This window comes from Nannospalax galili, unplaced genomic scaffold, assembly GCF_000622305.1.
Source record: "Nannospalax galili isolate Female #2095 unplaced genomic scaffold, S.galili_v1.0 scaffold2675, whole genome shotgun sequence".
Lineage (NCBI taxonomy): Eukaryota > Metazoa > Chordata > Mammalia > Rodentia > Spalacidae > Nannospalax > Nannospalax galili.
Genome location: NW_008335845.1, coordinates 327,659 through 339,995, shown reverse-complemented (window position 1 = coordinate 339,995; position 12,337 = coordinate 327,659). Strand labels below are relative to the sequence as shown.

The following is a 12,337-nucleotide window of genomic DNA, read 5'->3' as shown; positions in this document are numbered from 1 at the left end:
AATGAAGTTTGATTTTTAAAAACCTCAAGCAAAGTAAGTAACATCTGTGTCCTGCTGGGAGTGACAGGGACTAAAAGGCAGTAAGGACCAGACCACAGCGGGCCACAGCCGGCTACTGCCTCAGCTGGATGGAGCAGGGTAGTTCATGATCTAGGGTTTCAGAGGATCCCCCAAGTTGACACTTGACACTTGATGGCAGAAGCTGCCATCAGAACCACCGACCAGGCCCTGGGACTGACCTTGGGCTTAGCGGGGTGACAGTCTCCTATATTCCTAAGTTTGCAGCAACTGGGGCCAGTGAACTTCCCTCTCAATACCCCAATGGCTGGGTGGGAAATGCTTACTTCCTTAGTGGTCACAGGGGATAACACACCCTGCTGGAGCCCCCTGCTGGAGGCCCCTGCTCACCCAGACAGGTCTGGGGCTAGAAGGATGTAAAGATCCACAATTTAAAGGGAAGAGGGGGCCACACCAAGCTGGGGGAGCATCTTACCTCCGAGAGCAGTTTTGAGACGATTTCCAGGGGGGCCTGGTTAATGGAGTCATCCTGCAGTGGGGATGTGAGGGCCATGTCCACCAGCGTCCGGATCTCTTTCAGGACAACCTCCCAGCGGCTCGGGTGACTCAAGACTTTCTTGTATTTGTAAATCTTTTTCTGGGTGGGAGAGAGAAAGAGACGAAAGCATAGCACTGAGCAAAAGACTCAAGATGATCGAAGAACTTTCCCATATGGGGTAAAAAGGTCCTGGGAAGTTGTCAACCTGGACTGTGCCCTCCCTAAAAGGAAATGGATACATGAAGAAAGGATCAGCTTCATCCAAGGTCAAGGGTGAGTCTGCAGACAGCCAGGCTCCTAACTCCGGAAGAACAATTTCCCACCCTGTTCCCGATGACACATTAAAGCGAATTAGGAGATTGCTTTTCTAGGTTGCGTCTTCTGCCAAACTCAGTCCCCAAGTATCCAAGCGCAGTAAGAGTTCTCAGTACACAGGGGGCTTTTCTTTGAGCTGAGGTTCTGCTATTGTGATTCCTATGAAGTCCCTTGACAAGTGGCATCCAGGTAAAGAATATGACAGCCAGGATGAGGGCCAGGATCTCAGCCCTAACCAGGTGGGAACTGAGTCCAGGACGGCCCAAGGAAAAGGACCAGGAAGACAGAGACATGCTCACCTCACTTGAGCCCAGCCAGGCGGGGATGAGCACAAGATGCCCTGGGAAACTGGGGGAGGAAGTCAGGGCACTCTCACTTCATCCTCCAAAGCCAGAATGCTAGGGCAGGGGCTGTGGCCTCCTGGATTTGAGGGAATGCTAGTTCCGCCTCTCTGACATCATGGAAACAGAGGCCGTGGAGGGCGGAGGTCCCAGCCAAGCTCTCCCTCCCATCCCCATCTCCGTGGCTGCCTGCCTGCACCAAGCCGCCCTGCTTGCCGACATGGACTTCTTCCTTAATCGCTCTGCTCCTTGGGGAAAGCCTAATCTTGGAGTTACTGTGCCAGCTGCCATCTGGGGTGACACATCACAATCTCTGAGCCAAAGACTGAATGAAGAAGGGGGGTGGGGCACTGATTACCAAGGCTCCAAGAGAAGTTCGAGGGCTACCAGGGTCTCCCTGCATGTTGGTTTGTGAATTATGAATTACAAGGTGGTCTTGGGGTCTGGGGCTAAAACAGAAGCATTTCGGGGGACATACTCTAAATCAAAGCAGCTGTGAAAGAAACCAGAGGAGAATGGTCATTCCTAGAAATTATTTCACCTGCTGGTCCTGGGTTACTTTACCATCAATTAGGCATAGAGAATACCGCCCAGCCTCTCTCAGTGTGTGACCCACAGAAATCCTGAGCCCACACATAGTTTACTTCCTACACCAAAAAGCAAAGACAGGACAGCCAATGTGAACAGAAAAGAAACTGTGATACTTAATTGTCTCTTTCAAAAACTCACAACCCACAGTGACACAAACGGGACCCTGTTTTCTTTCTCTCAGTCCTCTGCAAACCCCCCATCTTCTCTTTGGCTCCTTGCTGATTATCACCACCTGCATCACTCACATAAACTTGGATCTATGGAGGGAGCAGTTTGTATTTTGTTTTGTTGAGGCAGGGTCTCATGCAACACAGGATAGCCTGGAACTCGCTCTACAGTCTAAGACGACCTCTAACTCCTGACCTTCCTGCTTCCCCCTCTCAAGAGCTGGGATTACAGGCCTGTACCGTCACACCTGGCTCTGTGCTCTTTTATTCTGTCCCTCATTCCTTTCTTTACTAATTTTTATTTATCTATTTATTCCTATTTTATGTATATGAGTGTTTTGCCTGCTTGTATGTAAGTGCACCACATGCACGCAATGCCCACAGAGGCCAGAAGAGGGCGTCAGCTCCTCTGGAACTGGAACTATGGACAGTTGTTAGCTGCCATGAGGGTGCTGGGAATGGAACCTCCGCAAGAGCAGCGAGTGCTCTTAACGGCTCAGCCTTTTCTCCAGCTCCTCCTCTGGTTTTCTCAGCTGCCCGTCTCTCCTTTCCCGCCTCCCCGGTCTCATGGCTCTGTGCCAGGGTCCCTGTTCTGTGTCAAGAATTGAAACTGAAAAGTGACCTGCTTTCTTTGGAGGTGGACATGGGGTGCAGAGGCAAAAGCAACATTGTGGACTGGGAAGAGAGCCAGAAACACCTACAGATGTTCACTTTCCAAGGATGGAAGGAAGGGAAGCGAGGTAAGAGCTGCAGGGTCCAAGCACCTGGTGATGTGATCGGACGCCCTGGGGAAGAGGGTGACGGTAAGTGCTCACCTACGCACCGGGCTGCCAAGGCTTCTCTGGAACTGTCACCAGCACTTTCCTGCCATCAACTGAGGCCACCCTGTCCTGTGCTGAAAGCAGGAAACCTGAACTGCATAGCCACGTCCAGGAATATACAAAGCTCTGAGATCTAAGCCCTCAGCCTTCTCAGGAGACTGACGGTCCCTGAGCTCTACCTCTGGGGTTTTGATCCATATTAGAGAATTACTGTCATTGTCAAACTGTCATGAAATGATGATAGAGTTTGCCATACAGTAAGGACCACCCCACCAAAGCCAGGACAATTCATCCAAAGTCACCCCTCAGCAGACACGACTTGCTCACGCTGGTGGGGGGTGCTCCCTGCGCCTGCTTGCTCTGTTCATTAGCTGTACACTGTTATGTCTGAAAGAAGAATGACTTCATTCCTTTTTTGTAAAGATGATGCATGCTCGTTAAAAAATTTTAAACCATACTGAAAAGCACAAGGAGGAGACATTTTAAAAAGCACCAAAAATCCCACAACCTACAAATAGCCGTTATTAATATGTGGAAAGTATCGTTGCAGTCAACCCGCGTGTAAACTCCAAACTACAGCTGGCTGTGCGCCACAGGCCTGCAATCCCAGCACTGATTCATGAGGCAGAGGCAAGAAGGTCAAGAGTTTGAGGCCATAGCTCAGGAGTAAAGTGCTTGCTGTGCAAGCATGACGATCTGAGTTCAGATCCCCAGCACCCACGTAAAAATCTAGGCATGGTGGTATGCACCTATAATGCCAGCGCTGGGATGGTGAGGACAGGAGGATACCTGGGGCTCGCTGCCAGCCAGTCTAGCCGAATCAGCGAACTCCACATTCAGTGAGAGCCCCGCCCCCAATTAAGTGGAGAGTGATTAAGGGAGACATTTGACATTGACCCCTGGCTTCCACACACATGCATGTGCGCCCCACCCCATGCACATATAAACACATACAGGTGAGTTTGAAGTTAGCCTGAACTATAAAGAAATATTGTTTCAAATAAAAACTCCACGAGATATAACCAGGCTGTAAGGTGGGCAGCTGTGGAGAGCACAGACTACAGAGATTCAGAGGCAGCGAATGAGAGGGAACCAGGATCCAACAGCAGTGCCCCAACAAGTGATGAGAGGAGACACTGATGAGGAGAGTGGGAAGGAGATGGGGAGGAGAAAACAGCCAATAAGTAGAGCATCATCTGGCCCAATGATGTGGGCAGCTGGTAATGTCATCCACGTGGGCAGCAGGAATTCGCTCTTTCTAGAGGCTCCTGGATGTGGTGGATGTGGGAAGCGGGGGGCATGGGTCCACCAACTCACTTTATTCTCCAGGATTTCTGTCTGCCTTGAGCCCAGGCCAAGGATGGTCCCAGGGCCACAAACCTACACATTCCAGCAGAGTCACAGTGCACATGGGGTGGGGGGTGGGGGGAGACCACACCCTCTGCTGTAGAACCGTTAGCAGCCTGATTCAGAGCACTGTCCCAGCCACGGGAAAGTGACCCGTGCAAAGTCAAGCAGCTAAAAAGAGTCAACACACAGGAGTCAAAACTGGCTGCAGCCGCCTCTAAAGGTTTCGCTCTTTCCATCATGTCCCTCAGGGTCAGCTGGGACCAGGGGAGAGTCAGGACAGATCTGCCAAGAGACACAATGAACAAACCGGACATCAAGTGACCAGGTCCTAGTTTGGGCCATGATGTTGCAGATGGCAGGGTGTGTGTAGGGGGTACCATCCAGGATCCTGGATCCTGGCCACACCCCAGGTGACACATTAGCGTCATCCTAGGAACTCTGGTGTGCTCACTAGGTGATGAATCATGGAGGGAATGGGACCTGGTCATTTCTGGAATCCCAGCTCCCTAAAGACAACAAGGTCCTCCCACTGAACCCGCTTGTAGTGAGTGGCTTTGTAGTTTGGCCAATGTGGATCCCAGGGGATATTGGAGACCCTGACCTGAGGTGGGGGCAGGTGGACAGGGGCCTTGGAGCTGTGTGGAGTCTGGGCACATGACTAGAGTTATGAGGTCAGGTGCTGACTTAAAACAGGGCTGGCAATGCACAAACTTAGCCAAACCCATACCTTCCTGTTTGCATAAGATGATACCAAAAAATGGCCCTATGGGTTTTCTAAGAGCTGTAAAATTCAAAGTTAAACAGAATATGAAACAGGAATTGAATGCAGCCCTCAGAGCCCTAAACATCCACTATCTGGTCCTTCTTGTTCAGGAGTCAAATCCCAGCAAAGGCATAAATACATGAAAAGATGCTTACAGTCCAGCTGGGCAGGCCTATCACACCAGCACAGAGGCAGAAGGAGCAGGAGTTCAAGGTCATTCTCGGCTACGTAAGTTCAAAAATCTAGCATGGGCTACATGAGCCAAAACAAAATAAGGCAAATAGCAACAGCAAAGGAAAAAAGGAAAGGGAAAGAACTGAGTGAGAGCGTGCTGGCCACCTGTAGCTTCCAGGGAATACACACTGGTGCTGAGATACCGCTTCATGGGTATTGTCCTTCATGGGATGGCTGGCTTGGGAGGGATGCTGAGAAACCAACTGCACTGGATTGACAGTGGGGAGCAAAACCCCACAGCCATATGGGAAAATCATTTGACAGTTCCTTCCTTCCTCCCTCCTTCCCTCCCCCTTTTTTATGGTGCCGGGACTCGAACCCAAGGCCTTGCACATGTTCTTACCGATAAGCCACGCCCCTGCCTGTTGGACAGTCTGTAAGATGCCAAGCATACACTGACCATATAGCTCAGCAACTGTTTTTAGAAATCTGCCCAAGAGAAAGAAAAGCCTACTCCCACAAAGATAAATACACAAATGGCCACGAAACAACATCCATGCTCATCAACCAAGGCACTTACGGCTAGGCGAGATGCGAGAGAGTCATGTTATGGGTGGCACTGGCCGACAAAAAGTGAACGCATCCTACAATGGCCTGAGTCACCCTCAGGGCCACGATGCTGAGCGACAGAAGCCAGACACGAGACACGTACTGTATGATTCCTTTTATATGAAATCTAAAAAAGGCACATTTACAGAGAGCTGACCAGCCACTGCTGGGGACTGAGGGGAGGCAGCACGGATGTGTACAAGGCATCTTTACGGTGGTAGGAGTGTTCTGAAAACAGACTGGGGTGACATTTGCACAATTCCATGAATTTACTAAAACCAAGTTGCATATTTATGATGGCTAAGCTTGATGGCATGGAAAGTATACCTCAAATAAGCCATGTCTTAGTAATGCCACCCTAGGAAGATGGAAGCGAGGGAAAAAGCTAAAGGAACACGGGTGGTTAAGAGCACTGGTTGTGCGATAACCAGGCCAGCTCTGATACTTCCACTAGCCAGCCATCAGTCACCCACCCACCTATTCTTCACCCATCCATCCACTCAGCCATTCATTACCTATCCATCCATTCACCATCCATCTACCATCCACTTATCCAACTGTTCTTCATCCATCCACTCATCCAAGCATATCCATCCACCCATCTCTTTACTACCCATTCACCTACCCACTTATTCATCCATATCCATCAACTTACCTAGTCATTCCCTGATCCTTCCACCACCATCCATTCATTTTTTTCATTCACAAGTTCATCCCCTTATCTATCCATCCATCCATCTCTCCTCCCCGTTTACTCATCTATCCATCCTTCACTCACCATCTACCTGCTCATCTGCCCACTTACCCATCACCCACGCAATCATCCAACAAAGATTGCATGAAGCCATCTATTCTGATGTGCCAAGCACTGTGCTAAGTCCTAGGGAGCTAGGCAAAACTGGCCCTGGAACTTACAGTCTATGCCTTGTACTCTACTTCTCCAACCGCAAAGCGGAAAGAGTAAGCAAAGGTTTGCTGTGACTGTTCGTGAATCACACACGAAGCACTTCATCTACTTCCTGACGACACACAACCCAAAGTATTATCACCTACCAAGTCCTGGGAACCAGTGGTCCAGAGCAGTCAGGACCGAGGAGGGCTCCCGGCATCTGTGACAAAGCCCCCACCAGTCAACGACAAACAGAGCCAGCACACAAAGCCTCCCGTTTCCCGCCTGGCAGAGTCAGTCACTCCATGGCTGTCCTCGCCCTCTTCGCTTGTCAGGGAGGGACGTTACCTGGGCAACACCAGCCATCTCTCTGGAAACTGCTCGTGCGGCAGAGGCAGGCACAAGCCTCCCGAGTTCTCAGGCCTGAGAAAGTACAGCCTCTCAGCTCTTCCACAGGAGAACAAGCCGTCATCAGCTGTGTGCCCCTCACCAGGAGAGGTGTGGCTCAGAATGTACTGGAAGCAGTCCTCACAATGATGGGGGCCACAGCTCTGCCGTCTGCTGCAGCCTCTGAGGCGCACAGCCACACAAACACGCATGCTCCTCACCACCTGTCACGGGCACTCTGAGGAGCCGGGGAGGGGAGGAGGTCCCCATGGAGATGGAGACAAGCAAGCTGGGGAGGATGTGGAGTGACTCTGACACCTTAACTCCAGTGTGGGTCCAAGCACAGAGCTGCCTGGCCTGCTGGACAGCTATTGGCCCCAGGGGGCTTCTGACACTCAACTTAATTAGAATGAAATTCAAGTGGAAACCCAGAGGCTCAGACACACTTGCTCTGCATTGTCTCCCTGCAATTGCTAGCGACTGCTGCGCCAGATGATGCAGACGGAGAGCTGTTGTCATCACAGACAGGGCAGTGCTGGGCCCCTGTCACCATGCCCAAAGTCTGGCTCATCTATATCTCCATCCATATCTCCACAGCGCAGAAAGCGCCATGCTCAGCACAAGCAGACCGTCCCCACCTGCTTCCACAAGGGTAACCTACATCTAGTAAGAACCTCCACTCTTTTCACACTGCAACATGACACTGTCACTGACAAAGTTCACTCAAGAGCCACACGAGTTACAACAACAACAAAAATCTCACAAACAAAAATCTCATAATGTTTTGAGTAAGTTTACAATTTTGTGTCAGGTCACATTCAAAACCGTCCTCTACATGAGGCCTGTGGGCTACAAGTTTTACAGGCCTGAACAGCAACCACCTCCTTTGGCTTTTCTTTCAAGGTGTGGTGTTTCTCTTTCAATGTGAAATGTCCCTCACAGGCTCGTGCATTTGAGCACTTGGTCCCCAGCTGCCAGCACTGCTTTGGGAGGTGGTACAATCTTCTGGACTTGGGACCTGGTTGTTGGAAGTAGGCTGGAGAGAGGTGGGGCCTAGAGATTGTAGGCCACTCTGCTTCTAGCTCCCATCTCTTTGCTTAATGGGTGGCGTCGTGTAACAAGCAGCGGTCGCCTACTCTTGTTGCCACGGAGCCGTGTACCGCCATAACTGCCTCACTATGATGGACTGTATCCCCTCAGACTGTGAGCCACAACAAACTTGTCCTCCCTGAAGTTGCTTCTGTCAGGCACTCCCTCACAATGACAGGAAAAGTAACTAGCACACATGGTGTTCCCCAGTGTGCTTTGCATGCCCAATGAGAAGGGCAGCTTGACTAACGGGCTCTAATTCTATCTACAGTCACTATTACTATGGATATTAGCATGGGCAGACAATTGGCTATCTCTACCAGGCCAGTGGCTCTGGGTATGCTGGACCCTTAGTGGAGCAGCTTTGTCCCCTGCAGACCTCCATAATCCTTTAAATCCCTTTAGCATTCGATTTCAACTATGACAAAGCCCTTGCAAGCCTTCCATGTATCACCACCACACTGTTCATTTGGTCCCAGGCCTTCATCACTGACCCATCATAATGTGACTGTTCCTTAGGTGGACTCTGCACAGAGACCTCCAGGCCCAATTCAGGGTGCATGTCCACATGGTAAAGTGACCCGTGGGGCTCTGGCCATCTCCCTCCCTCCTTCCCTCCCTCCATCTCTCTCTCTCTCTCTCTCCCTCTCTCTCACTCAGCATAGGGGAGCTAACTGGGAAGAAGAAGGGGATCAGTGGGCAAGAGAGGATGAGAAAATAATGGGTGAACATGATCAAAATACATTACATACATATGAAAATGTCATGAGACCCAGTATTATATATACGGGGAAATACATGTTACAATATGTTAATAAAATCTTTTTTGAGACAGGGTCTCCCTGTAGCCCCAGCTGGCCTGGAACTCACTATGTAGACCAGGCTGGCCTTGAACTCATAGAGATCCACCTGCCTCTGCCTCCCAAGTGCTGGGATTAAAGGTGTGTGCCACCACACTGGGCCATTAATAAAATCTTTTAAAAAGAAATACTAGAGATGACTCAGTGGTTAAGAGCACTGACTGCTTTTACAGAGGACCCAGCTTCAAATCCCAGCACCCACATGATGGCTAACAACTGTCGGTAACTCCAGTTCCAGGGAATCCAAAGCCCTCTTCTGGCCTGGCACAGGTGCACTTACATATAGGCAATACACTCATACTCATAAAATAAATAAAATATCTTTAAAAATATTTTTATTTTTTATTTTTTTGGGTCTTTTTGAGACAGGGTCTCCCTGTAGCCCCAGCTGTCCTGGAATTTACTATGTAGACCAGGCTGGCCTTGAACTCAGAGATCCACCTGCCTCTGCCTCCTGTGTGTTGGGATTAAAGGCGTGCGCCACCATGCCCGGCTTTATTTATTATTTTTATTTCATGTGTATGTGTGTATTACCTGCATGTAGATAAGTGCACCCATGTCATGCAATGCCCACAGAAGACAGAAGAGGCTGTTGATCCCCTGGAACTGGAGTTATGGACAGTTATTAGCTGCCATGTGGGTGCTGGGCTTCAAACCTGGGTCTTCTGCAAGAAGAGTCAGTGTTTTTAACTGCTGAGCCATCTCTCCAGCCCCTAAATAAATAATTTTTTTTAAAAAGAAATACTGCACATCCAAGTTTCCTGATCTACAGATCTTTGGATCAGGTTGCCTACGCTTCATTTTCCCTGTCTCAGCCTTGGAAGGAGCAGCATGCCCACCCCACCTTCAACCCTGACTCTCAGACCCACACCAGCTTTTCCAGGGAAAGCCTGTGACCCTGACTGCTCAGGGCATCCCGGCCTGAGAGCCAGTCCTGCTGTCTGTCATGTAAATGAAGGCATATACACTAGTTATCAAGGTGAAAGTCACACACCACACATGAGCTAAAGGTCCTGAAGCATGCAGGTTAGTGGCAATTAGTGCAGTCACGTGTGGTCATCACCCCAAAGGAAAGTGCAACCACCCAGCAGCCTTTCCTATCCCCTACCACAGTTGTAACATGCTGTCACCATCCCAAAGGAGACTGTAGCCCTCCAACATCCATTCCTATCCCCTAACCCCAGCCAAGTTCTGTCTCTGTCTGGACTTATCACAGGAATGGGATCATACAATGTGCAGTCTCCTGGCTGGCTTCTTCCCCTTAGTGTGATGTCCTCAAAGTTCAAGGGCACCACAGTGCACCTCAGAACCTCACTCCTTTACATGACCAAGTTCATCATGCAGCTTGGCCATCACCACTGAGCTGCTTATCCACTGCTGGGTGCTGGGCTACTCCCACCTGAGACTTTGGGGAGCAGTGCTACTGAGCACACCTGTCTCTGCTCTCTTCCAACATCTGGATGGCCATACCACCCCACTCTGACTTGGGGTGACCATGTGGGTCTAGTTCCGCCACAGGGCAGTACAGAGCCAATGGGCCTTTCAGAAGATCCTGATTTAGACTACATTCACTGCATGGCCACCTGCTGGTCCAGCTCACTGACAGAGGTAACCCATGTGTGGAGGACATGGAGGGGAGGAAAGGACCCGTCCCCATGTACTCATCTGCTCTCCAGCCATGCTACTTATTACAGTTTCCTATAGAAACAGCTATAGGGGGTAATGGCTTGTGACAAGTGACACCAGCCTGCAATACGTCTCCCTTTTGGAGGATTTTGCACTGGCTAGGATCTGTGCTAAGTGCTTAACATGTCTCTCTGTCTCTGTCTCTGTCTCTCTCTCTCTGTCTCTCATGTGTATGTGTATGTATACATGCTTGGGGGCCAGAGGATGACCCTGAGTGTCTCTTCACGAGTCAACCATCTTGTTTTTGGAGACAGGGTCTCCCACTGGGCCGGAGCTCACCAAGCAGGCAATGCCCTCAGTATCAGGGTTGCAAGCATGCACCACCACAGCTGGCTTTTATACATGCGATCTGGAGCTCAAATTCAGGTCCTCACACTTGCAAGGCAAGCACTTTGCTGGCTGAGCCATCTTCCTAGCCCACGTGTTAAGTGTGTGTAACCCTGATAGTACCTCAAGGACTCGAGCGGTGTCACAAACCCTACTTTGCAGATGAAAAAACTGAGGCTGAGAGGTTAAGTCATGAAGCTCAGTAACTCCTGGCTTAGTGCACGGCCTAGGATCCATGCTAAGTGCCTAACATGTTTACAGAGACCTGAGGTGGCTGAGCTTTGTAGCCTGAGTGCCGAACCTCAAGCCACCTGGTATCTTCCATGCCTTGATGTCCACAGCCCCTTCTGGTCAGGTGGAGAACCAGCTGATGTCTGTCTGAAAAGCTGGCTCCTAGGAGATGGGTGATTTGTCGTAAAGAAGGACAGAGTCAGGCACTCAGCCACTTAAGTGACCATAAGAGAGACAGCACTAACTGCTGCCAAGAAAACAGCAGGAACCAGGTGGGTGTCCTGCTCCACAAGCTCTAGGCAGTTGCTGGTTGCCTGGGTAACCGTGAGTCTGGCTGGTGAGAGGATGACCCAGCTTTGGTGTCAGGCTCCCAGCTGGGTACCACATCCCACTTGCACTTCAGGTCCTGCTGCATCTAAAGCACGATCCAATCACCACAGAGATGCTGCTGAGCGCAGAGGCCACCGCATGTGCTGTTCTTCCTACTGAGTCTGTGCTCCTTCGAGGCAGGGACGAGGCTTCTGCTGTGTCTACAATGTTGTGCATGGTACCTGAGCCACTTGGGATGCACAGGAAATGCTGCCAGCATGTGTTCAAGGCAGGGAGGAGAATCAGAGCCCCAGGTCCGGTAGCACATACTTCAAACCATTGTCAGGGCATAGGGAGCCCTCTGGGTCTGGGCTGAATGGAGACTTGGCCTTGCCTAGCTGGGTGGGACCTGGCAGCCTTCAGCAGGGAACTTCCAGGAAACTCCGTATGAAGCAAGGCCCAACCCCAATGCTGCTGGCTCTCTGTTGGGTGGAGACCCTCATCCCACCTGTGACAGAGCAGGCAGCTTCCCCAGGGTCACTCGGCTGGTGTTATGGGTTGACTTATGTCTCCCTGGAAATTTTGTCCCAGCTGTAACCTCAGTATCTGGCTGTGACTCTATTTGGAGACAGGGTCTTCGTAGAGGTGATCAAAGTTAAGATGAGGTTATGTTGGACTAGGCTGGGCCCTGAACTAGCACCCTTGTAAAAGGCCACATGGACACACACACACTCCATGCTGAATACCATGTGCAGACATGGGCAGGGAAGAGGGTTACACACCTGGAAGCCAGGGAGGACAGAGGATTGTCTGCAGTCCCCAGACACTGGGTAAGGTGGGGCAAAGACACCCCTAGAATCTCAGAGGGATCA

At 50.5% G+C, this 12,337-nt stretch overlaps 1 protein-coding gene across 3 annotated transcripts in view; it reads right to left on the bottom strand.

Moving 5' to 3' along the window:
* The window catches only part of Cmip (c-Maf inducing protein), a 227,499-nt gene that overhangs the window by 51,977 nt on the left and 163,185 nt on the right, over nt 1-12,337 (bottom strand). For 2 of the 3 annotated variants that reach the window (XM_008830636.2, XM_008830637.3), the window contains one exon: nt 494-655. In XM_008830636.2, the coding sequence (XP_008828858.1) occupies nt 494-655 (162 nt within the window). Of the gene's footprint in view, nt 1-493; nt 656-6,924; nt 7,059-12,337 lie in introns of those variants that run through there. The other variant, XM_008830639.3, reaches the window with a different exon arrangement.